The sequence below is a fragment of the Esox lucius genome, chromosome 11, assembly GCF_011004845.1.
Source record: "Esox lucius isolate fEsoLuc1 chromosome 11, fEsoLuc1.pri, whole genome shotgun sequence".
NCBI lineage: Eukaryota > Metazoa > Chordata > Actinopteri > Esociformes > Esocidae > Esox > Esox lucius.
This window is the reverse complement of record NC_047579.1, coordinates 35,560,974-35,587,843: the sequence shown is the minus strand read 5'-3', so window position 1 is coordinate 35,587,843 and position 26,870 is coordinate 35,560,974. Positions and strand designations below refer to the sequence as shown.

The window sequence follows — 26,870 nt, the reverse complement described above, 5'->3', positions numbered from 1 at the left end:
ATGCGAACAGTTTTATTTTAGGCTTACTATAACAGAGATACTAAAGTTTGTAGCCAGCAAAGTTTATATCTATGCTATTTAACAAGGGGTAGTAAGTCAGTCACTCACTCACTCAGTCAGTAGGAGACATTCACTACTTGGCCGGCTCCGCTTACGCTGGCAAAAAGGAAGTGACCCCCGTTCAAAAGTCTGCACACCCATAGTTCTTAATACTGTGTATTGCCCCATTTAGCATCAATGACAGCGTGCAGTCTTTTGTAATAGTTGTCTATGAGGCCCTGAATTCTTGCAGGTGGTAAAGCTGCCCATTCGTCTTGGCAAAATGCCTCCAGGTCATGCAGTCTTTGGTCGTCTTGCGTGAACCACACATTTGAGATCTTCCCAGAGTGGCTCGATGACATTAAGGTCAGGAGACTGTGATGGCCACTCCAGAACCATCACCTTTTTCTGCTGTAACCACTGGAGGGTCAATTTGGGTCAACTTGGGGTGCTTAGGGTCATTGTCGTGCTGGAAAGTGCAAGAGTGTCCCATGCACAGTTTTCGTGCAGAAGAATGCAAATGATCTGCCAGTATTTTCTGATAACATGCTTAATTCATCTTGCCATCAATTTTCACAAGATTCCCCGTGCCTTTAGAGCTTACACCCCACCAAAACATCAGTGAGCCACCACCATGCTTCACAGTTGAGATGGTATTCTGTTCATTATAGGGCTTGTTGACCCCTCTCCAAACATAGCGCTTATGGTTGTGACCATAAAGCTCTGTTTTGGTCTCGTCACTCCAAATTACAGTGTGCCAGAAGCTGTGAGGCAAGTCAAGCTGTTGTCAGGCATATTGTAACCGGGCCTTGGCTTGGTATCAAGAGATCCCCAAATTTTCTAAATCTTAATATGTGATTGAACAGTAATGACTATCTTTTTATATCCTTTTACATCTTTTAAATTTCCATTACCTTGTTAAGCAGGTCTTTTGACAGCTATTTTCTGCTCCCCATGGTTCAGTATCTAGCCTGCTCAGTGCATCCACATGAGAGCTAACAAACTCATTGACTATTTATACACAGACACTAATTGCAATTTAAAAAGCCACTGGTGTGGGAAATTCACCTTTAATTGCCATGTTCACCTGTGTGCGTCACCTTGTGTTTCTGTAACAGTCAAGGGTATGTAAACTTTCAATCAGGGCCATTTGGGTGATTTCTGTTATCATTATGATTTAAAAAGGAGCCAAACAACTATGTGATGATAATAAATGGCTTCATATGATCACTATCCTTAAATAAAATAAATGTATATTCCTTCATGCCGAAATTTCACAATTTCTGCCAGGGTATTCAAACTTATGAGCACAACTACAGTGCATATAAAATGTCTACACACCCCTGTTAAAATGCCAGGTTCTTGTGATGTAAAAGAATGAGACAAAGATAAATCATATCAGAACTGTTTCCACCTTTAATGTGACCTATAACGTTAACAATTCAATTGAAAAACAAAATGAAATCATTGAATAAAAAATAAAATAAAAATAAACCTCACAATAAACTAGTTGCATAAGTGTGCACACACTTAAACTAATACTTTGTTGAAGCACCTTTTGATTTTATTACAGCACTCTATTAGCATGGCACATCTTAACTCGGCAATATTTGCCCACTCTTCTTTGCAAAAGTGCTCCAAGTCTGTTAGATTGCGACGCCATCTCCTGTGCACAGCCCTCTTCAGATCACCCCACAGATGTTCAATTGGATTCAGGTCTGGGCTCTGGCTGGGCCATTCCAAAACGGTAATCTTCTTCTGGTGAAGCCATGCTTTTGTGGATTTGGATGTGCTCTTTGGGTTGTTGTCGTGCTGAGAGGTGAACCTCCTCTTCATCTTCAGCCTTCTAACGGACACCAGAAGGTTTTGTGCCAAAATTGCCTGGTATTTGGAACTGTTCATAATTCCTTCCACCCTTACTACAGCCCCGGTTCCAGCTGAAGAAAAACAGCCCCAAAGCATGATGCTGCCACCACCATGCTTCACTGTGGGTATGGTGTTCTTTGGGTGATGTGCAGTGTTGTTTTTGCGCCAAACATACCTTTTGGAATTATCAGTATAACCTTGGTTTCATCAGACCATAACACATTTTCCCACGTGCTTTTGGGGGACTTGATTTGTTTTTGCAAACTTCAGCCAGGCTTGAATGTTTTTCTTTGTAAGAAAATGCTTCCGTCTTGCCACCCTACCCCATAGCCCATTCATATGAAGAATACAGAAAATTTTTGTCCCATGTAGCACACAGCCAGTACTTGCCAGAAATTCCTGCAATTCCTTTAATGTTGCTGTAGGCCTCTTGGAAGCCTCCCTGACCAGATATCTTCTCGTCTTTTCATCAATTTTGGAGGGACGACCAGTTCTTGGTAATGTCTCTGTTATGTCATTTTCTTCACTTGATGATGACTGTCTTCACTGTGTTCCATGATATATCTAATACTTAAAAATTATTTTGTACCCTTATCAGGCCACTTGGGCCTGAGTCCTGTCATCTTTGGTTTTGAGAATTCTACATTCAACAATATCTGATAGAAATCTAACCAGCTAATCACCAAATATTACACAGCATTATTGCATTTATGAAAATGTTGTTGTACCTAATTCATTCGGACACATGGCTGTGGAAATGTCTCCCCCAAAAAAACAGAAGTGCAAAAGACATCACGTGCAACAAAAATCTAACTTGTTGATAAAGTGAAGCTGGAAGACCTTCACAGTATACATTAATTCTGGGGGTACACAAAATAACGGAAACACATAACAATAAAATTATATCAAGGAGTGACTAAGGAGTAAGCCCACCTCTTGCCTTCTGAACAGTTCCAGTTCTTTTTGGATTGCTGTCATGTAATCCCTGAACTGTGGGATTTGTGATAGTTAAGATTTAGCAAAATGACTGCATGTGGTTCATCACCCCAACACTGGAGAAAGAGGACTCATGTGTTAACCTTATTTTTAAATGTATGTGTTTACACATTTTCAGAAATTTGCTTTGGACAATTACTCTAACTTAGGACACTTTACCCATTTAGTTGAAATGTTGGGTATAAACGTTTTGTACACAGACAGAAGTATTTCCTTAACTATTTGTTACAGGGTTTTCACAAATGAAAGGCAACATCTTACATTTGCTCCCACCTTGAGGATGTTGTTTTGAATATGCTGTTGCTATTATTCAACTAACTCCTCCGCTGCAAGTTTTACCAGCTCACAAAGCTGTGAAACTATATTGTCTGAATTTAAAAAAGCTATTTAGGTGACACAATGATGAAAATTGCACTTGTGCAATTGGGCTGTACGCCGCTAGCAATACTCAGCCCTCATTCAGGGGGGTTGCGGTTGGTGGGTGTCCCTTTGTTTGATGCCTGGCAATGTGGTTGGATTGATTTCCTGCCTGTTGGGCCCTGTCCGGGGCCTCCCCCGGGTAGGGCCACAGTGTCACCGGACCCCCCCGTCTCAGTTCCAAGGTGTTACGCTGCTATATTATTGTGCTGGGGGATATGAGGGATGTACTACTAACTTTTTTCAGTTTCCTCCAGTTTTAAATTTTAGAAGGAGATGAGGTCCTGGTCCACACCTGCGGATTACCTGGTTTGGGGGGCCCGTTGCTGTCCCTGTCCTTGTCCACCTGGTCATACTTCTGACCTAGTCTAAATTCAAATAGACTCTGGATTTAGCCCAGAGAAATGTATTTATTATTCCAATTGGACTCTTAATATTTCACCCGGCACAGCCAGAAGAGGAGTGGTCACCCCTCTGAGCCTGGGTCCTCTCTAGGTTTCTTCCTAAAATTCGACCTTAGGGAGTTTTTCCTAGCCACTGAAATTCAACACTACTGTTGTTTGCTCCTTGGGGTTTAAGGCCGGGTGTCTCTGTAAAGCACTTTGTGACAACTGCTGTTGTAAAAAGGGCTTTATAAATAAATTTGATTGATGACTACACTATTCAGTGCACATTTTCCCACAGAAATTGAGTGAAATGTGTAGAATTTGTAAAATAAGGATTGATTGATGAATTTCACTTGCCACCGTCTCCCATTGCTCATTTGAGGAGAGATAATCTCATGTCCCTGATGAGACGGAGGGTGTTTCTTTTCCATTCCATAACAGATGTCGGTGTACCTTCTGTTGAATAAGAGAAATTCTGCATTTGGGGTGCACTTCTGCTAAGTAAATGTTGTGAAACACAGTCATTACACTGCAGATCTTATGGACATTTTAAGTAATTCAAGTTTTTGAGACATTGGAGTGAAGAAAAGTTTTGGCACATCAACCCCCCACAAATAATAGTCTTCGTAAATAATTTCAGAACTTTTACACAAATGTGGTCTGTATAAATACAGTAGTTACTAATCTTTCTTCACTTTTTCCTCCTGTCCTTTATTTGCTACCTTTAATCATATTGTGTCAGCAACTCAGTAATAAGCCCCATCAGCTAAGGGGACCCACCTCTGTCTTCATTAGAATTCATTTCCATCACTGCCTTGGGTTATGCCACCTAAAAGCCCATCAGCTTATGAGACACTTATGATTTATTTCACAAAGTCATATTCCTTCATTTGCAAACGTGTTGGAATTTCTATTAAAGCAAAAGGGTCACAAGGCTTTTCTTGGCTTGGAAAGGCACTTCCAAAAAGAACAGTTTTTTACTTCCTCTTTAAGCTTACAACCTGCGTTTTTATTGGAAAAGCATGGCAGATCCCCTCAGCTCAGCATGGGTGGGCGATTGATTCTCACCACTCGGCTGTAATATTTTCACTGTCATATTATACCTTTTACTGTTGACATTCTGTATGGTGACAAATGACCGCAACATTGTGGAGATTACCATAGACAAAAGAGTGTTACAGGATGCTGATAATGGTGTTCCATGGGTTTTTGCCAGGATGAAAATCTCTCAAATACACTAACAGGCCCCTTGTCAGTCACAGACTAACATGGTCTGTGAATAACCAGGGGCCTCATTTAACAATGTTGCATTAATACAAACAATCAATCAATGCTTACTAACAGAATTTGGAGTGGTTGAACGCATAGAAAAAGGCATTTTAAAGGTCATTATCACAGTCGTATGCACACGGGCAGGAGATCTCTGTTGACAAAGACCAATCATCTGTAACCTCAGCACTTGTGGACCAACTTCTGCTATTTGCATTTTGAAATGCCCCTAATCAACCATGTTCAGTAGGGTGAACAAGTATTTGATACACTGCCAATTTTGCAGGTTTTCCTACTTACAAAACATGTAGAGGTCTGTAATTTTTTTATCATAGGTACACTTCAAATGTGAGAGACGGAATCAAAAAATCCCGAAAATCACATTGTATGCATTTTATTGGTTGACATAAGTATTTGATCACCTACCAACCAGTAAGAATTCCGTCTCTCATAGACATGTTAGTTTTTCTTTAAGAAGCCCTCCTGTTCTCCACTCATTACCTGTATTAACTGCACCTGTTTGAACTCGTTACCTGTATAAAAGACACCTGTCCACACACTCAATCAAAGAGACTCCTACCTCTCCACAATGGCCAAGACCAGAGAGCTGTGTAAGGACATAAGGGATCAAATTGTAGACATGCACAAGGCTGGGATGGGCTACAGGACAATAGGCAAGCAGCTTGGTGAGAAGGCAACAACTGTTGGCGCAATTATTAAGAAAATGGAAGAAGTTCAAGATGACGGTCAATCTCCCTCGGTCTGGGGCTCCATGCAAGATCTCACCTCGTGGGGCATCAATGATCATGAGGAAGGTGAGGGATCAGCCCAGAACTACACGGCAGGACCTGGTCAATGACCTGAAGAGAGCTGGGACCACAGTCTCAAAGAAAACCATTAGTAACACACTACGCCGTCATGGACAAAATCCTGCAGCGCACGAGAGGTCCCCCTGCTCAATCCAGCGCATGTCCAGGCCCGTATGAAGTTTGCCAATGACCATCTGGATGATCCAGAGGAGGAATGGGAGAAGGTCATGTGGTCTGATGAGACAAAAACAGAGCTTTTTGGTCTAAACTCCACTCGCCATGTTTGGAGAAAGAAGAAGGATGAGTACAACCCCAAGAAAACCATCCCAACCGTGAAGCATGGAGGTAGAAACATCATTCTTTGGGGATGCTTTTCTGCAAAGAGGACAGGACGACTGCATCGTATTGAGGGGAGGATGGATGGATGGGGCCATGTATCACAAGATCTTGACCAACAACTTTCTTCCCTCAGTAAGAGCATTGAAGATTGGTTGTGGCTGGGTCTTCCAGCATGACAACGACCCAAAATACACAGCCATGGCAACTAAGGAGTGGCTCCGTAAGAAGCATCTCAAGGTCCTGGAGTGGCCTAGCCAGTCTCCAGACCTGAACTCAATAGAAAATCTTTGGAGGGAGCTGAAAGTCTGTATTGTCCAGCGGCAGCCCCGAAACCTGGGGGATCTGGAGGTCTGTATAGAGGAGTGGGCCAAAATCACTGCTGTAGTGTGTGCAAACCTGGTCAAGAACTACAGGAAACGTATGATCTCTGTAATTGCAAACAAAGGTTTCTGTACCAAATATTAAGTTCTGCTTTTCTGATGTATCAAATACTTATGTCATGCAATAAAATGCTAATTAATTACTTAAAAATCATACAATGTGATTTTCTGGATTTTTGTTTTTTATTCCGTCACTCACAGTTAAAGAGTACCTATCATAAATATTGCAGACTTTTACATGCTTTGTAAGTAGGAAAACCTGCAAAATCGGTAGTGTATCAAATACTTGTTTCTCCCCACTGTACTACTATTAATAGTTTGGAGGAGGCTGGATTTGGTGAACAGGGGGTAACAAAATGGTTGGTTGCTGAGGTCCATGGCACAGGGAAATAAACTGTTCAGGGTACCAGGATGTTTTTAGTCATGATTGACCTGTACAGCCACAATAGCAACAATAGCAACACTGTACACTCACCTAAAGGATTATTAGGAACACCTGTTAAATTTCTCATTAATGCAATTATCTCATCAACCAATCACATGGCAGTTGCTTCAATGCATTTAGGGGTGTGGTCCTGGTCAAGACAATCTCCTGAACTCCAAACTGAATGTCAGAATGGGAAAGAAAGGTGATTTAAGCAATTTTGAGCGTGGCATGGTTGCTGGTGCCAGACGGGCCGGTCTGAGTATTTCACAATCTGCTCAGTTACTGGGCTTTTCACGCACAACCATTTCTAGGGTTTACAAAGAATGGTGTGAAAAGGGAAAAACATCCAGTATGCGGCAGTCCTGTGGGCGACAATGCCTTGTTGATGCTAGAGGTCAGAGGAGAATGGGCCGACTGTTTCAAGCTGATAGAAGAGCAACTTTGACTGAAATAACCACTCGTTACAACCGAGGTATGCAGCAAAGCATTTGTGAAGCCACAACACGCACAACCTTGAGGCGGATGGGCTACAACAGCAAAAGACCCCACCGGGGTACCACTCATCTCCACTACAAATAGGAAAAAGAGGCTACAATTTGCACGAGCTCACCAAAATTGGACAGTTGAAGACTGGAAGAATGTTGCCGGGTCTGATGAGTCTCGATTTCTGTTGAGACATTCAGATGGTAGAGTCAGAATTTGGCGTAAACAGAATGAGAACTTGGATCCATCATGCCTTGATACCATTGTGCAGGCTGGTGGTGGTGGTGTAATGGTATGAGGGATGTTTTCTTGGCACACTTTTTGGCCATCGTTTAAATGCCACGGCCTACCTGAGCATTATTTCTGACCATGTCCATCCCTTTATGACCACCATGTACCCATCCTCTGATGGATACTTCCAGCAGGATAATGCACCATGTCACAAAGCTTGAATCATTTCACATTGGTTTCTTGAACATGACATTGAGTTCACTGTACTGAAATGGCCCCCACAGTCACCAGATCTCAACCCAATAGAGCATCTTTGGGATGTGGTGGAACGGGAGCTTCGTGCCCTGGATGTGCATCCCACAAATCTCCATCAACTGCAAGAGGCTATCCTATCAATATAGGCCCACATTTCTAAAGAATGCTTCCAGCACCTTGTTGAATCAATGCCACATAGAATTAAGGCAGTTCTGAAGGCGAAAGGGGGTCAAACACAGTATTAGTATGTTGTTTCTAATAATCCTTTAGGTGAGTGTATATATGTTTTTTATGTAATCTTTATTTTACCAGACAAGTCAATTAAAAGTCAAATTTGTATTTACGATAACGGCCTGGCAGGAGGTAGTTGGTCTCCTGTAGGGAATAGGTTTTGGGATTAAGTATAAAGGGACCAACAACCCAGACAGAATGCACACGTCTACTTCACAGTACTAAGACATTAGAGCTTGAAAAACTGAGACAACAGAGTTTGACAACACCATCTATGGTAAAACACACAGACTGGGGAGCAGACAATATAAAAACAATACAGCAGGACGCAGACATGTTTGCAACATGTAGCAAGACATGTGTTTTGCCTGCTCACCCTTGTTTTCTTTACAAATAGTTCATACATTAGCAATTTTCCAATGGTATGCAAACTTTTGTGTACAACTGTATGTTGTCAAAAAATGTAAAGGTTATGGTAATGCTGCCTCCTACATTTTTGTTTTGTGAATAATTAGACAGGTAGCTAGATTATGGGTTCATATTTTGCTTGTGAAACCACCAATATTTCTTCACCTCTCAGAGCAAGAGGTCATGAATGGGAGCTACGTTAGCAACATGACCACAAAGCAACATTTTTCTAAAATGTTTAATAATTTAAGTATTACTATCTCATTCATTTCAATAACTCCCTGTAACTGCTTTATATAATTCAAAAATATTTTTAGTTTTGGAAATTTTATTTTAAACTAGTGAGTCAGTGACTGAAGCTAGGGTAGATGTGCTGGAGGAGGAGCAAGCTGAAGGACAGCTGGCAGGAGTTAGAAGACCTAGAGAGTAGTGAGACTGTGACTGAACCAACAGAGAGACAGTGTGGCCCAGAGAGTAGTGGGACAGAGACTGAACCAACAGATAGACAGAATGGCCCAGAGAGTAGTGAGACTGTGACTGAACCAACAGAGGGACAGAGTGGCCCAGAGAGTAGTGAGACTGTGACTGAACCAACAGAGGGACAGAGTGGCCCAGAGAGTAGTGAGACTGTGACTGAACCAACAGAGGGACAGAGTGGCCCAGAGAGTAGTGAGACTGTGACTGAACCAACAGAGGGACAGCGGTGAACATGGTTTTCATTTGGGGATTATAGGAATAAAGTCCTAAACCATGAGCATACTGTATACAGTATACATTCATAGTATACATGACTGTAGGTAGTAATACAGCCTTTAATACATAGGGGCTTTATAAGGTATTTATTCAATATTTTCACATTACATCACATTACAAGTCATTTATTACTAGTTTTCCAATTTGCAACCTCTTCACCCCCTTCTTTTTGCCGTCCTGTAGGAAAACATAGGGCAAGTGGACATAAATATCTGTAAAATATCCAAACACTGTGCCATGTAATTTTGTTGATGTGCTATTCTCACAACATTTTGTTGCCACAATATTTGTATAGGATTATATTTACATTTAAAATGCTGAATGTGTATGCAATGTTTGCAGGGCCATTATTCACAACATCATGGAACGTATTTTAGAATTTCAGGAAATTTGCTTTAAATTGACAGAAAAGACCAAGGCATTGGTAAACATGTTGTCCCCCCCTTATGCTATTACTGATAGGAGTTTGCAACATGTCGTTATGTTGAATTGACCACTGGGCTATGCAGCAGCTTAGCAAACACATTTTCCATATACAGACACGCAAGTGCACGTTTTGATGGATTTATTACTTATGCATCTATGCTTGTGACGATCAATGTCATTTTCTAAATGCCGGCTGGCAACAGCAAGAGACATCATTAAACCAAATTTGGTCACATGCTAAATTATGGAGCCAAATGTAACTGTTAAAGATGCACTTTCACAAAATAAACATTTTTAAAACATAAACACAGATGTTTTGGCCATAGTTATAGTGAAACACATCCATTCTGGTCCACATTTTGACTGTTTGTCCAGTCATAATTTGTGGAGGTTTGATACAAAATGAATCATCTCTGCTGCCTCTGTTTTTTCGAAACTGACTTTGCAATCACCAATAGGAAGGGATTACTACGTCATTGAAGGGAGGGGTCCTGTTTAAAGCAAGCTCCTTTCCAGATGTAATGGGTGGTACCTCCTCAAAGGTGACTGGAAAAGCAGCTGGCATCGTGCCAATGTGGCCGTGAGTAGTTTTGAATGGATGTGGTTGGAAATCATTCAAGTTGAGAGGGAGAGTTAGCATGAGCACCGTTTACGTCTAGGATTGTTAGCATTTATTCTTAGCTATATAATAAGCCTATTCATTCTTCATATTTTTACATAGTCGTTTATGATCCGGCCACCACCAGACAAGAAGTGTGTATGGAATTCTCATTTTTCACTGGAATGCTTTTCCAACTGGATGGAATTTGAATTGGGATTTATGCAGAAAGCACAGCTAATTCTGAAAGATTATGTTAATTCAAAATGTGGCCTAGTAAATTCTAAGACAGTATACAGCCCTATAGTATTCTCTACAAACATACCGTCGCAACTTCCCTACCGCACACATTCTCTATAGATGACAGTTTTTCCTGTGCCCACACATTATGGGGAATCAAACAAATATAATGAGTGACAGGTGGCAGTACCGTACAGTACCAATCAGACACATCTCCCGTTCCCTCTCCCTCCTCCAATGGCTTGTCTTCAGACACGGCTACTGCCGTTTTAGTTTGGGCTGGAAACACGGTTCAGTCTGAAATGGCTCTGGGCATGTTGGTCTTGGGTCATCAGTTTAATCTGAGTATTCTGATGGGGAGAAGTTCTCGACCTAATTTGACCCTTTAGTCATATATTTTGCGTTTCATTGCAGGGACTTGTTATTACTCTCCATCTTTTAGTGCAGTCAGCGGAGGAAACTAGACACTGACAGAGATTTCAGCCACAGAAATGGGCCGTATTCTAAAAAACTGGTGGCCAAGTGAGAACTAAAATCAGAACTAAAAGGAAAAACTCAAGGAATAACTTAAGCTCAAAGTTGTTCATCAAAGATTGGTTCTCGCAATGTGCCATTAGAAAGAAAGATCAACCGATTGGCCAAAACCTATCTTAGCGATAATTGTCTGATTTCCAATTGGTGGCTGATTTGTCTACAGATACAATGTTTCAACCGATAAGTCTTCATTATGCATTATATTCTGTGTAGATAAGTGGATAGGGTCCTAATTTAAACACATTAAACTCTACAGAACTGACATGACAAAATGTAAAAAAAATAGTGTAGGTTTTCTTTAAGCTCTGTACTTCCCCAGAGTCAGAGTCAAATGTGAATAACATTTGTAAATCCCTGTGTCCAGTATAAATACAGATAGATGTAGTTTTGTGAGCCAATGCTTTTATTAGACAGGGCCCAATGAGCATGTTATTGCATCAACACTATTGCCAGTATTGCCAGAGGTTTTTCTTGGGGACGTACAAGTCTGCTTTTGATTCATGGTTGTTGTGTGCTTCCCTGCTGGTGTGCATGCATTTGTTATGTACTTGTTTTTGTAAAAATATATTATGTAAACAGGGTGCACTTGAAAAGGTGTTCTTAATGTGTTTTTCCCTGAATAAATGAAGGTGACATGTTGTATACTAAGTGATTTGAGACGCCAGGTTCTATTGGAGTTGATTTCCTCTGTGACCTCACAGACAGATTACATGGCAGAAGTCCGCCCCAGACTGGTCTGCTTTCTTATGTGTTCCCACTGCCCAGACAGGCACATCATCCGGCAGGCCATTTACCTCCTACTACACACTTTGGCGTGACTCATCTCTTTCAGCAGATTAAGCATGTCCATTATGATGCTCCCGCAGAAATGTGTTCTTCTAGCAGGAGGGGCCCTGTGACAGTAGTGCTGCTACCCTGTCCACCTTGACTAAAGCACGGGCTATTTTTAGAGAGAGACGCAGTAGGAGGTTTCTCAGAGGGAGACGGTCCATTATTTATTAACACTTTGCATGTCACAGCTGTGTAGTGCACTCTCTCTCACTGTTTGTGTTCAGCACGGAACGAGAGGTAAGGGTTCTGCCACCGTAGCCCCGTTTCTAAATCAATCCCCTATAGTGCTCTGCTCACTCTACATACATATGCCAGTCTCTGGTGTTTCAATTATTTAGGGCCATTACTGGGTATGCTACTCCCCCTTTATCAGGAGGAGAAAGATGATCCACATCTGACATTCCGACGTTCCTTTACACTGGAGTGAAAGTGCCCAGATGACTACACACGGGTGTGAATCACTCGGGGTGACATTTGGGTGAGCAGTGTAAGACACCAGAAGAGAACAAACCATTCTGTTGATGTGTGTGATTTCAGGCTCTCTTATCAACTTGGACAAAAAGTTTACATGGATCGGAGTCTGTATCACCCAGTTGTAATCCTAATAAATGTTGGTGTCTTCATTACATGCTTTGGAGAGCTGAGGAAGGATAAATGTGTCCAACGGGAATCACTGTGTGTCTCACTTCTACCAGTGCCAAATCTCTTTTCATGGCATTTCATCCAACACTGTGTGTCTCACTTCTACCAGTGTCAAATCTCTTTTCATGGCATTTCATCCAACACTGTGTGTCTCACTTCTACCAGTGCCAAATCTCTTTTCATGGCATTTCATCCAACACTGTGTGTCTCACTCTACCAGTGCTTATTATCTGGATTTGTACCCTTCAATTTTACTCTTACCACTGTCTGGACATTAACTTAATCGCTGTCAAAACTGTCTGGTATGCTCTGGTAGTTTACGGGAAATTATCCCTTTGAGCCTCTGTCCACTTTTGCTAGATGATAACATCACTGCAGTTTATATTCTGTTCTCAGTCAGTAATGAAGTCACAATAAATTAACTCTGTCCCACGTTAACAGTTCTGAAATTGCAGCTGGGCCCTAGTCTCCTCATTTACCTAAATCCTAGAAATCAATTAAGAGGCTGTAAGTGCTAAAGTGAGGGATTAGAGCTTTCATTTTCTGCAAGCTTTTCTCCTAGCATTGTGACAATTCCACTACTTAAAAATACTTTCTGTAACTTTTATATCTATTTTTCTGAAAGCAGTAATTGAAAGCTGAAATGAGTCCCAAAAATGTTTTACTACATCTCATGGTACTGTACACAATGACATACAGTACAGTATGTGCAAATATGTGCACTGCTCCGTCTGCTGTACCACTAAGCCTTTGGGCAGCCTCATTGGAAAGTGTTGCTTTTTCTTTCACTGTTTAACTTGTGACCGTGTGTCTCACTGAAATGGCGATTGGGTCAAGCTCATGGAAGTGAACTCAAGTTGCTAGTGGGCATGCTTGCAATGCTTGAAATGACTCCACACTTCCAAACTTAAAACTGTTGTTTTTAAACTAGGAATTCACTATAGCCAGCTTGTGCTAAGAGTTTAATTCTGCTTATAAAATGTATGAACAACACATTGACACCCTGAACATGAAAAACAATGGTTACGTGGTCAGAGAAGTTCCATGGAGACTTTTTCACACAGTATCTCGAATATTAGCAGTCTCAGGTTACTAATAGGCTGGTTGCTGAGTTCTGTTGTGGCCATTAAAATTGAAAGTGGCTACGTTTTCTTCATGTTCTCTCTTTCGACTTGAACAGTGTCCTCATCTCTTCCGTGTAGCTAGATCAAACTGTTCCCTTTACTACATTTACATTCAAGCCATTTAGCAGATACTTATTCAGAGTGACTTAAAGTACAGTGATAGGTGACTCTATCAAATACTAGTGTGGGGATTGAAAACGTATTCTAGCAACCTATTTCAATTGTTTCCTTATAGATATTTCACTGTATGTATATACATGCATACAGTGGATATAAAAAGTCTACACACCCTTGTTTGTTTTTCAATTGAATTGTTCACATTATAGGTCACATTCAAAGTGGAAAAAGTTCTGACCTGATTTATCTTTGTCTCATTCTTTTACATCAAAAACCTGCGGGTGTGTATTTAGTGTGTATTTAGATCCGCTGTATATATCAAGGTGACATTGATGTTGTGAAATATTGGGAAATGTTGGGAAATTATACCTTAAACTTAAATATGTGTCAGAACAAAGCTCAGCTAGGGATGTAGAGTGTGAGCACTGGCTGAAGGCACGGAGGAGAAGTCCCCCTTGGCGCTGCGTGGTCACGCGTCATGCTCTAGTAGTGGATGCGAGCCTCAACTGGAAGCCGGTGGAATGTGTGGTGTAGCGTGCTGCCGAGTCCTGGATAGGTTGCTGGAGTTGATGGCACCAGCAGGGAGCCCTACCTACAGTGCACTGCAGTTGTCCAGATTTGAGATTAGAAGTGCCTGGATTAGTACCCGCACCTCTTTCTGTGTGCCCTGAGGTAAGGCTCATTGAACGTTGTAGAGCAAGAACCTGCAGGAGCCGGACCCTACACCACCTTGATGTTTGCAGAGAACGTCTTCCAGGGTCACGCCGCTGCTCTTTTGTGATGGAGAGGTCTTGTGGCACGTAACTCATGCGCATGCATGTGTACTTGCATGTGCACATGCTTTCCGACTGTGCAGCTGGGTATCACTGTCTCCCTTGCACATTTGCTGTCCATGTTTCACCTGCAGAACAGCCGGAACACTAAGGATCTATTCATCCCTGACATACTGCTATTTTGTGTCACAGGGAAGATGGCATAAAAGGAGCAGCAGAGATTAAAACAGGCTTTGCAACTCTGTCTCTCTTTATCAATTTTACTAGAAAAGTCATTAGAAAAGCTTTTTATCAAGGATACACATTATAGTACCTTATGTTCCAGTCATAAAATCTGTCATGAAATCTGTCTGTTTGCTTGGTGAATGTTTTTATGTACACTACACTAGAAAGTCAAAATATCAAAGTAGGCCACAGCGTTTGTCACAGAATGATACTGCATGAATAATAATGTAGTTTACCGGTACATTACCCTTGTTTTTGCTATTACAACAAATTACTATTTTCAGAACAGTTAAAGGAATTATATATTTTTTTCGATGTTCATCTCAATGTTAGACAGGACATGCAAGTCTATAAGACTTCTCGAGTTGCATAATTTATCATCACGCTCACTTCCTTTATGGTTGCTGCTAAAATTCTGCTTCCACTTCACGGTCAGTAGACTCTGCCATGCTATCCAGGAAATGTAGTGATAAGATTGTGTCTGGACTGGGCTCAATGGTCTCTGAATGCTATGTTGTTATCTCTACATAAAGATAGGTTTGGAATGCATTAGCTCTCCAGCTCCAGTCTAACTCTGTCACTGATGAGGTGAGTGAATGCAGGGCGTGAATTCCTTCAGCTCTATTTTCTACGATCATAATGCAGGGTCATTGGCCTTGGCGTAGTTGTGCTTATAACCTACCTCGGTCAGCTGTGCCTTCCTACAGTAAGAAGAAGTAAATGGAAAAGAGAGGAAAGGAAACAGTTTGTATTGAACGTTTCGATTGAAGAGCTGATTTAGGAGGGAAAGGTCAAGATTTGGTCACATTCTGGTGTGTGCTTAGCTCAAGGGGACTCAGCAGTTCAGTTGGAGGGACTACCGCCTGACCACTTCTACACCACACTGCACTTTATTCCACAGCTGAAATTCTAAGCAACCTTTCAGCTCCACTTGTGCGATGGGATCATGGTTGAGTTGGCTGGCTGGGAACAGGGGCAGTCAGTTTTGGATAAACAGGACAGAAAGCATTGTGTGTTGGGGGAAGCACCAATAGAAAGAGTAAATGCACAACAGCAGTAACTTGGAGAGTAATAAGGCCCTGACAGCTTTAAAAAGCATGATATCAACTAGAGCCTAAAACAATATAATTACATAATAATATACTGACTTTTCCAGTGCCTGGCGCCTCTGTAATAATGTGCTAACACAGAACTGTGGAATTAGTTTGGCCTTTCCCAAATGAACCACTGTTGATAAGAAAAGCTTAGTCAAAGATTTGTTATCATGGGCAAATACTATGTACAACAGCGTATTTAAGGTTCTGCATATTAAGGGTTAATTTTGTGTAATTTACTATATTTACTCACAAATGTTTTGTGTGAAAAAAGTTGCTGTCAAGGTTGAACTGATTTACAGTATATTTGTTTTGAGACCCACACACATGAACACATAAAGGCTCCTTTGTAGTCATGAATATCCTGAACACCTACCTTCACTCTTAAGAAAAGTTATTTGAAGTTAATTTGCTACCTTAACCGTAACAGCATTAACCATGATGTGTAGACAATAGGGGACATTTTATTTTGTATTGTCACTTTCATGCATAACTGTGAACACGTATTGTTTACTATTTTGCGTAAGCATATGTCTCACAACCTTGTGATCACAGGTCAAAGTGAGATTCTGGGAGTTACTGAATTGCTTCCTCCATTTTTACAACTGCCCCAAACACAGGTCTAATGGTAATAATAATCATACTTTAAATATCGGGAAATTATTACTGTTATTAGAGATAGTTATAATATGTATTGAGAAAAAAACGTGTTCTGTTATTTCTAATACAACCACTGTTGATAACACTACTATTAACAATAATAAGGAATACTTAAAATTTTAAGCATGCCCGTTTTGTATTAGTGCCATTTGTTCAAGATGTTTTGTAATTTTGAATGGAAACGTGAAATGTTTTCCCATTCTTGCTTCATATAGGATTACAGCTTCTCAACACTTCAGGGTCTCCTATGTTGTATTTTTCCAATGGGTGACAGGGCTGGACAGCAGGCAGGCCAGTTAAGCACCGAGACTCTTTTACTACGGAGCCAAGCTGTTGTAATACGTGCACAATGTGGTTTTGCATTGGCCTGAGGGCTCGAAGATCACGGCCATCCAGTATTGGTTTTCGGCTTTGTCCCTTGATTTCTCTGGATTCTCTCAATCTTTTAATGATATTATGTACCGTATATGATGAGATCCCAAAACACTTTTATGTTGAGAAACATTATTCTTAAATTGTTGCACTATTTGCCTGCGCAGTCTTTCATGGAGTGGTGAAGCTCTCCCCATATTTACTTCGGAAAGACTAATCTTCTCTGGGATGCTCTTTTTATACCAAATCATGTTACTGACATGTTGCCAATTAACCTAATTAGTAGTGAGATGTTCCGCCAGGTTATTTTTTGTATTACACAACTTTTCCATTCTTTTGTTGCCCCTGTCCCAGCTTTTTTAAAACATATTGCTGGCATCAAATTCAAAGTGGCCATTTATTTTTCAAGAAACATAACATTTCTCAGTTTCAACATTTAATATGTTGTCTTTGTACTATTTCCAATTAAATATAGGGTTTAGATGATTTGCAGATCATTGCATTCTGTTTTTATTTTCATTGTACACATAAATGTTGGCTATCCCAAGATTTTGCATTCATGTGAATACTTTTTTTTTGCAGAGTTATTTCCAGAGTTATTTCTCCCCAGTCTGAGTGCAAGCACTAGAGAACCTTATCAAAGTATATATTTTTGCGGCACCTGTTAGCAGACAAAACATATGTTTTATATTTTCATTGAAGTGGATGTGATAACATCAATATGTTTCTCTTTGTCTCGTATTTATTTCAGGGCCCTGGTGAAACAGAGAATGTCCAGGTTATGGAGAAGCCTGATGCAAGCTACAGCTTTGTACAGGAACACTTCCAGGCACAATACAAGTATGTTTCCTTAGCTACACCCTTGGAACCACGCAATCATAACATAGGAAGTTTCATTAATGGGGTGGTTGGGTTTGAAAAATAATAGTAAGCACATTTAATTGGTAGAGTTTATAGATTCCTATGATTGATCAATCTGATTGAGTTTTCACTAATTTCTTATGTAATTCCTTTCAGTTTGTGTTCACTACCACCCAGTGCTTGCTTCAGTACCATTGGAGGTTTCTGTGAAATGGAGGCATTAGACAGCTGTGGTCTGGAATTGACTAGAGCTATGGGAGGTACTGGAGCTGTTATGGTACCTCCCAAATTAGTTGTCTCTCCACTCCTATCACAGAGGCTCCCAATGAAAGATATGTATCCAATAAGAAGTTAACGTGTTACAAAATTACAAACATGGATGTAGCAAAATGTACAGATTAACGAAACCAAGGTGTAACTGTGTTATTTGGGTGAACTATCCCTTTAAACCCCAATTTAATAGTTTAGTTCCAGAATGATATATATACATTTTCAGAAACTTTTGGAAATTGACCTAATATACATTTTAATACTGGTTGTTTGGATCTTTGGTCTTGAACATTCCAAGCCATGTTGTATTGGAAGATACATACATAAAATGACCTTTCTCTCTTTTGTACTGCATGGGCTAAATTAAGCCTTGTGGTGTGCCTAACTGAACTTTATTCTCTTTCTGGTCGAATAAATCAATTATATGCATATACTTATCAAAATACAACTCTAAAAAAGTTGTGAAATTGCGAAAAATGCTAATAAAAACAGAATGCAATGATGTGCAAATCATTTAGGCTATCCCTATATTTAATTGAAAATATTATAAAGACAACGTATCAAATGTTGATACTGAGAAATGTTATTGTTTTTGGAAATATACTTGCCTCTTCTTTTAACAGTACCCTGAAAGCATTTGGGAACTGAGGAGACTGTCGTGGAATTTTTTGAACTGATGTATTCTTAACTCTATAAATGTATAAAGGATTTACTGGTTAAAGTGTTTTGTACATGGGAAAAGTACTGAGTCCCCATGTTAGATTGGAAAGGGAATGTGGGAAAGGGGGATCTGGTCTTTGTCTGTTTGTCTATGGTCGCCATTGAATGGTATCAGTAGATTATTGGGTCCTCCGTCAATCTGTTTATCTGTTTAAACCATCAGTGTATCTGTGCTTTCTCCTGATGGTATGTGGCCCTTCTGAGTTGAAGAGGTTGCCTACAGTGTCCTTAGTTCCCTGGGATAAGGTGGGGGGACACCCTGCCCTTTTGGGTAAAAACCTAGGTATGGATGGAACAAAGGGAACATGTATTGTTGACACAGGACAGCTGTGCAGTATCTTACCACACCCCTTTTTCTGTATAGGTACTGAGGATTGTCCTGTATTACTTTATAGAATCTCCATGGTTACTTTGTGACTGGGTATTCTCTCATCTTGCAAGAAATAAACTGCTAATTGTGCCAAGAGAATTGTGTCTCTGTACCTACTTCCTAAAGAGTTGTAATTGATAGAATTGCTATCACAAGACCAATTGCTGGGAATTTGAAAGTGAAATGTTTTCCCATTCTTGCTTGATATAGGATTACAGCTGCTCAACAATTCGGGGTCTCATTTGTCGTATTTTTCTTTTCATAATGAAATGTTTTCAATGGGTGACAGGTCTGGACTGCAGGCAGGATAGTTAGCACCCAGACTCTTTTTCTACGGAGCCATGCTTGTTGTACATGCAGAATGTGATTTGGCTTTGTCTTGCTGAAATAAGCAAGGCTTTTCCTGAAAAACACATTGTCTGGATGGCAGCATATGTTGCTCCAAAACCTGTATATACAGCTCCGGAAAAAATTAAGAAACCATTGCACCTTTTTCTTTCCTTTCCAAAAAGTCAAAAAATAGAAGCGTTCAAATTGAACGCTTCTATTCCTCACTAAAACGTTCCTTTTCAACTTTTTGGAAAGGAAAGAAAAAGGTGCAGTGGTCTCTTAATTTTTTCTGGAGCTGAATATGGTTCAACATTAATGTTGCCTTCACAGATACGCAGGTCACCCAAGCCATGTGCACTAATTCACCCACATACCATCATGAATGCTGGCTTTTGAACTGTGCGCTGATAAGAAGCCGGATGGTCCTATACTCTTTAGTCCGGACCACAGGACAGTTTACCACTTCACCTCAGTCCATCATAAATAAACTCAAGCCAGGAGAAGGCGCCAGTGTCTCTGGATCTTGTTTATATATGGTTTTTCTTTGCATGGTAGAGTTTTAACTTGCATTTGTGGATGCAGCAACATACTGTGTTCACAGACAAGGTTTTTGGAAGTGTTCCTGAGCCCATGCAGTGATTTCCACTACAGAATTGTGTCGTTTTTTTCTTTGGATTTCTTTGGATTCGTCCAGAGATTTCTTCAGATTCTCTGAATCATTTAATGATATTATGTACCGTAGATGATGAGGTCCCCAAACTCTTTGCAATTTTACATTAAGAAACATTATTCTTAAATTTTTCCACTCTTAGCCCACGCAGTCTTTCAGAGTGGTGAATCCCTCCTAATTCACATTTCTGACAACCCTATCCACTCTGGAATTCATTTTTAATACCCACTCATGATACTGACCTGTTGCCAATTGACCTAATTAGTTGTGTGATATTCCACCAGGTTTAGTTTTTTAGCATTACACAACTTTTCCAGTCTTTTGTTGCCTCTGTCACAACTTTTCTGAAATGTGATGCTGGCATCAAATTGAAAGTGGAAATGAAATATTATTCAAGAAACAATAAAATGTCTCAGCATTTGTTTCAACATTTTATATGCTGTCTGTACTATTTTCTATTGATTATAGCACATCCATGCATTCTATTTTTATTTACAATTTACACAATGTCCCATCTGTTTTTGGAAACTGGGTTGCAAGTGAATGCATGATTAATCCTGTGATTGTGCACAGCCTCTTCCAAAATAGAGAGTGCTATTGTTTCTTATGAAGCGGGAAAATAAACAGACAGACAGTCCATTAATGAAATTTTAACCCTCACCTTTTCCGTTTGACAATAGTACAACATCTATTGATTAACAGAAATGTGTTTTAGCAGGGTTCCCGCAGTCTTCAAAGGTTTTAAAATAAAATCAGGGAAATTAAGGTCATAAAATTTACCATGAATTTGTTGGAGATATTACATTTGCAGATGGTGCTTTTAAGGCTGATGGGGAAAATTGTCACACACAGTGGTATGGCAGGTGAAACGTCTAATTAGTGTGTATTTGTTTGATTAACTTAGATTTAGACAATGAGAGACTCCAGCATTAAAATACATTTTAAATTGACATTAGCAAGGTACAGACATTGATGTCTGGCTGCGTATCATCTTTTCATTGTTGTCAGTAGTTGCTAGATAGGGATGAACAAAGATTGGGAGATGCAAGTTTAATGAAACATGGTTGGAGGAAGATATGTTTCGGAGGTGGTTGATGCCGGCAGGAAATTAGTATGAGGCGAGGTGCATTTTGGTGGACCTAGAACGTGAACATATACGCCACATATATTGACAAGAGTTTGGGGTTATGTTACGAAACAATGGTGGGAGATGTTGAACGCCTTACGAAGGAGCTACCCTACAGCCATTGAGCGTTCAGCATTGCCTTCAGCCATCAACAGTTTAGGAATGCCCCCTTTGAAATAAATTACTTATACTACACTGCTTGTGTTACGTCACGTCCAGTGGAAGCATCCAAAAACACTTCACGAACTGCTGAGGTTCAGTTCTTTGATGGCCGACGCGCAAGTTCATTGAATGAAATGAATTGAATAGAATTTTGAGAGAGATTGATTTTTGGGGGGAGATTGGGTGGATTAATAAAAAAATGTAAGGAAAAATTACAGATTTGCAGCATACAGTGGGGAGAACAAGTATTTGATACACTGCCGATTATGCAGGGTTTCCCACTTGCAAAGCATGTAGAGGTCTGTAATTTTTATCATAGGTACTCTTCAACTGTGAGTGACGGAATCTAAAACAAAAATCCTGAAAATCACATTGTATGATTTTTATATCATTCATTTGCATTTTAAATTGCACCATTACAAAAACCTATATTGAAGTTGGGCTCAATAAATTCTCATCCATCAAAGAAATAGTTTAGATTTTTTTTTTTATTATATATATTGTTGAGGTCTTGAATAGGTCTTTAAAAGCATTGAATTTGACTTTAAAAATGGTGCAAAAACCTTGTTTAGGATGCGCATCTGTATGTACAAAAATAAGTTCAAGTGAATAAATAACGCAAAACTCCATGGACATTTTCAGATAGTACAATGCAACAAAAATATACCTACATCCAACTTTATTTATTTTTTTACTTAGGCTGTATTGGTTTATCTCAATTACCATGACAAAGGATTATGCAAAACTGCAAAATAGAACAGATTTCAAGAAGTCAGTACTTTGAAGCATGTGGTCATTTATTAGATAACTTTTAACAGATTTTTTGGGGGAGCCTGTGTTGACTTGCTTGACATCTTCATTGACTTTCCGATTTCCTGCTAGTTTTTTTTCCCTTTATTTGCCAACCATGGAAAATGTTCTGCTTGGAGTAATGCCTGTAATAGTACAGAGCTGTCACGGAACATCCTTTAATTGCTACCCACTGACAAATTTCTGATTTGACACCAAAGAAATGGGGCGTGTATAGACATGAACCAGCCATAACTCACCAGACAGAGCCTGCCCTCAAAAACAGACATGATTCCAACACTTTACTGATGATCACTGACGGCTGGCAGAAAACTTGCCATGTAACTGCTGAAACAGCTTGAATAGATATTTGTTGAGCTACTATTGCTTTAGTTCAATGCAATACCCAGCTCTGGACTGTTTAGTACTTTCTCCTGTAAACCATAACCATAGCTACAGTACATCTTTGCATAAAGAATAGCATTTTGTCCATTCGGCTAGTCCAGATATTTTAGTCAGGCAACAGCATAACTATCTGAGAGATTTAGTCCTGGCTAAACGATTGAAAACCTCTGTCAATGCTTTTCTAGAGTAATATGAAAGAGAGTCCCTTATTCTATGTCTATTACGTGTGATGCTGTGACAATCTCTGGTTTTTCTGTCAACTGATGCTTATAAGGGTGAAACCAAATGTCAGGTAACAGAGCATGTCAGATTATGGACTTGGTTTTCTGCAGTTTCACTGGGAGCTCAGCCTCATCGCAGTGGCACAAAACCCCTACCAGTTTCTCTCGTTGAGCGTATCACCTCTCTTTTTCAGAATTATTTTGACTGGATGACCTTGTTTTGTCTCATTGCTTAATTTATATTTTTCTCATAGAGTTGAATAAGTATAGCTTGGAAGTTCTTTAGGGATTTAACTGTGCCTGAAACTAATTCCTTAGTTTTTTTCTGTATGCTCAGGACAAACCTCTCTAATTGTGGGGTGGCTGGTAATGTACAGTTAATATAGTCTCAGTGCACGACATGACACCACACAAGTGATAATTTGCCTATACCTATTTGCTATAGCCTATTTTAATACATTTGTTATGTACAGAACATAATGTCTGCCAGACAGAGAAAAATAATTTCTGTCATAAAATACGGTCTCTTCTTCTCACTCATATTAATGAGCCTTAGGTTATAAAATAGATTGATCAAATCCATGCTTCATAAAATGAACTCACCAAATAGATTACATTTTATCAAGTACTTAACAAACGCTTGGAAACATTTCCAGGGAAATCGGTGTAAAGCTAATTATCTATGCAGTGTTTATTTGCTTGCAAAAACACATTGAATTCATTTTAATCTTTTCTTTCAACAGCTAAATGCTTGTATTTAGTCAACAAGAAAAACAGTGAGGTATCAGACCCAGGGGTGTAGCACAAAAATCAGTAGTCTCTGAGGGTCCCTCCCCTCTTTATTCAAGATTCAAACATTTTCGGGGGCCCCTCTGCATGTTAGGGCCCTATATACTTAGTACCCCTTTTTCCCCGGTCCGATGCCCCTGATCAGACCACTGAAAGACACATTTTTGTCTTTCAGTGGTGAATAAATATAATATCATCAGTTATAATCACTTTCATTATGTATTTATTCAGATATAATAATATTTTTCTTTGACAAAAACAATGAAACACAATCTGTGTACAGTCATGTGAAAAAGTAAGTACGTAAGTTTTTTTTTTACACATTCTGACCCATAGATATTTAAGCAAAATTTGTAACACGTTTATTGATAAAGAGGTGCCTAATTTAACAAATCACACTCAGTTTTTTACATAGAAAACATTTCATGCAATTAAAATGAAATGCAGTGTTTATAAGGAAACACCCTACCTTTCCTTTCACATAAAATGGTTAAAATTAGTGTCAGGTGCACCATGATTTGTGCACCATGATTGAAAAAACATATTATATATGTTTTTGCCCGGTTTAAATCTTACCTATCAGAAAGATATCAGTTTTTAGGTGTGGATGGTCTGTTGTACCCTTTGGTGTTCCTCAAGGCTGTTTTGGTACCATTTTTGCTTTCACTACCACAAAATCGGCAGTGTATCAAATACTCCACCCTGTATATAGTAATGATCAGATTTCATCCATTTGGCTTTACAGGAATTTCACCACCTTTTCATTTAGTTTCGTTTTCCCTATCAGTATCTAGCATCTAGGGTTTTGTGAAGCTGCCTGAGTGTTATTTGTATGCAAGAAACATGGGCAGCTCCTCTGTTTCCTGTTGAAAATAAGAGGTCCGTAGGGGAGCGATCCACTCTGCCAAGAGAGCGCTTCACTCAGAGCCAGTGTCAGCTGGGTTGTATTGAATAGGGCTTTATTCACTTTTCCTTCTCTCCCCTGTGGATCTGTCAGGTGCCGTCCTAGAAAGGAAACATATAAACAGCTCTGCTTTGGCAACATTTCCTATGAAACGGTGCCCCTTGTAAAATGTCTTGTTATGCAACCTGGTGAAGTGCAAACTCTGTGTAGTGATTTATTACTGAATGATCAAATTACTAGAAAAATCCTGTATTAAAACACCTCGTCGTTGAGTTAAAGTGGAGTAAAATCATGTGAAAAGTAAGTAAAACCACGAAAAGCTGGATTTCTTCAATATTTGGGCACATAGATACCTGGGGCCATATTCACAAAACATCTTAATGCTCCTTAAGTAGCTCCTAACTTGCTGATTTAGGAGTTTCACTGAGCGTTTTAGCGCTAAAACCAGGTTAAGAGTAGTCAAGAGGACTCCCAAGTCACTAAGACCAAATCATAAACAATCCTAAAAGGGTTGCAGCCGGCAATCCGTCTTGTCATTAGGTCGACGTTTTAGAAACATTTATTGATACTGAGCTTTTAACAAGGGATCGCCTTAATCGCGAGGTTATAATGATCATAGTAGAGCTTGTCAGGGCTGCTGTCACTTCACCAAAAAACAGAAACAACCCAATAATATCGGACCTCGAGGTTGTGACAACTCTACACCAGAGGGAGAAGGCAGCTATGCAGCGCAGACAAACTACGTATATCTCAGTCATCTATCAGTAGAATATTACATCAAACAATACATGCCGTCTCCAGAACCCATATCATGATGTTTCCTCCTGATGTTCACCAACTACAAACAAAGCCAAATTCATGGCCATAGCTCGACCACCCGGTGTAGTTGGTGGTGGGACACATAACTGCTCAAATTATTGCACCATCAAAAGATTAACACACATTTTTTTACGAGTTGCCAGACATGTAAGAGAATGACAGTTACCTGAACATATCTTGACTAGTCAGTATATAATTCTTCGTTTCATGTTTAATCAGTGACACTTGGCCTACATTTTAATTTTAATATATTTATTTCAATAGAGCAACATGACACATTCTTCTACAGTATTGATATGATGAATTCACTGACAGAGACCCCTCCCGTATCAGCCAATCACGCAGAGAAAGTAAGCTTGTTCGCGGGACACGACATCATCCATAGCAACGGGGTCTTTCTTTTAGCTTCTCCCCATTCCTTAGTAAAAGTTGGTCTTAGCAGCTTTGTGAATAGGTTTTAAGAGGAAACTCTTAGTGCTTTTAGTGCTGTTTAGGAGTCCTCCTAGTGGTAAGATAAAATGTTTTGCGAATACGGCCCGTGAGCTAGAGTGGGGAGAACAAGTATTTGATACACTGGCGATTTTGCAGGTTTTCCTACTTACAAAGCATGTAGAGGTCTGTAATTTTTATCATAGGTACACTTCAATTGTGAGAGACGGAACCTAAAACAAAAATCCAGAATATCACATTGTATGATTTTTTTTATAATTTATTTGCATTTTATTGCATGACATAAGTATTTGATCACCTACAAACGGTAAGAATTCCGACTCTCACAGACCTGTTAGTTTTTCTTTAAGAAGCCCTCCTGTTCTCCACCCATTACCTGTATTAACTGGACCTGTTTGAACTTGTTACCTGTATAAAAGACACCTGTCCACACAATCAATCAAACAGACTCCAGCCTCTCCACAATGACCAAGACCAGAGAGCTGTGTAAGGACATCAGGGATAAAATTGTAGACCTAGGCTGGGATGGGCTACAGGACAAATAGGCAAGAAGCTTGGTGAGAAGGCAACAACTGTTGGTTCAATTATTAGAAAATAGAAGAAGTTCAAGATGACGGTCAATCTCCCTCGTTCTGGGGCTCCATGCAAGATCTCACCTCGTGGGGAATCAATGATGATGAGGAAGGTGAGGGATCAGCCCAGAACTAAACGGCAGGACCTGGTCAATGACCATTAGTAACACACTACGCCGTCATGGATTAAAATCCTGCAAAGGGGACAGGACGACTGCACCGTATTGAGGGGAGGATGGATGGGTCCATGTATTGCGAGATCTTGGCCAACAACCTCCTTCCCTCAGTAAGAGCATTGAAGATGGGTCATGGCTGGGTCTTCCAGCATGACAACGACCCGAAACACACAGCCAGGGCAACTAAGGAGTGGCTCCGTAAGAAGCATCTCAAGGTCCTGGAGTGGCCTAGAAAATCTTTGGAGGGAGCTGAAAGTCTGTATTGCCCAGCGACAGCCCCGAAACCTGAAGGATCTGGAGATGGTCTGTAT

The 26,870-nt window shown here is 40.0% G+C and overlaps 1 protein-coding gene across 5 annotated transcripts in view; it reads left to right on the top strand.

The window, feature by feature from the left end:
- Positions 1-26,870, top strand: part of usp43b (ubiquitin specific peptidase 43b) — a 78,031-nt gene that overhangs the window by 12,672 nt on the left and 38,489 nt on the right. For all 5 annotated transcript variants that reach the window (XM_013135833.4, XM_020051010.3, XM_010874505.5 and 2 more), the window contains exon 3: positions 17,677-17,765. In XM_013135833.4, coding sequence (XP_012991287.3) covers positions 17,677-17,765 — 89 coding nt within the window. The remainder of the gene's footprint in view (positions 1-17,676; positions 17,766-26,870) is intronic.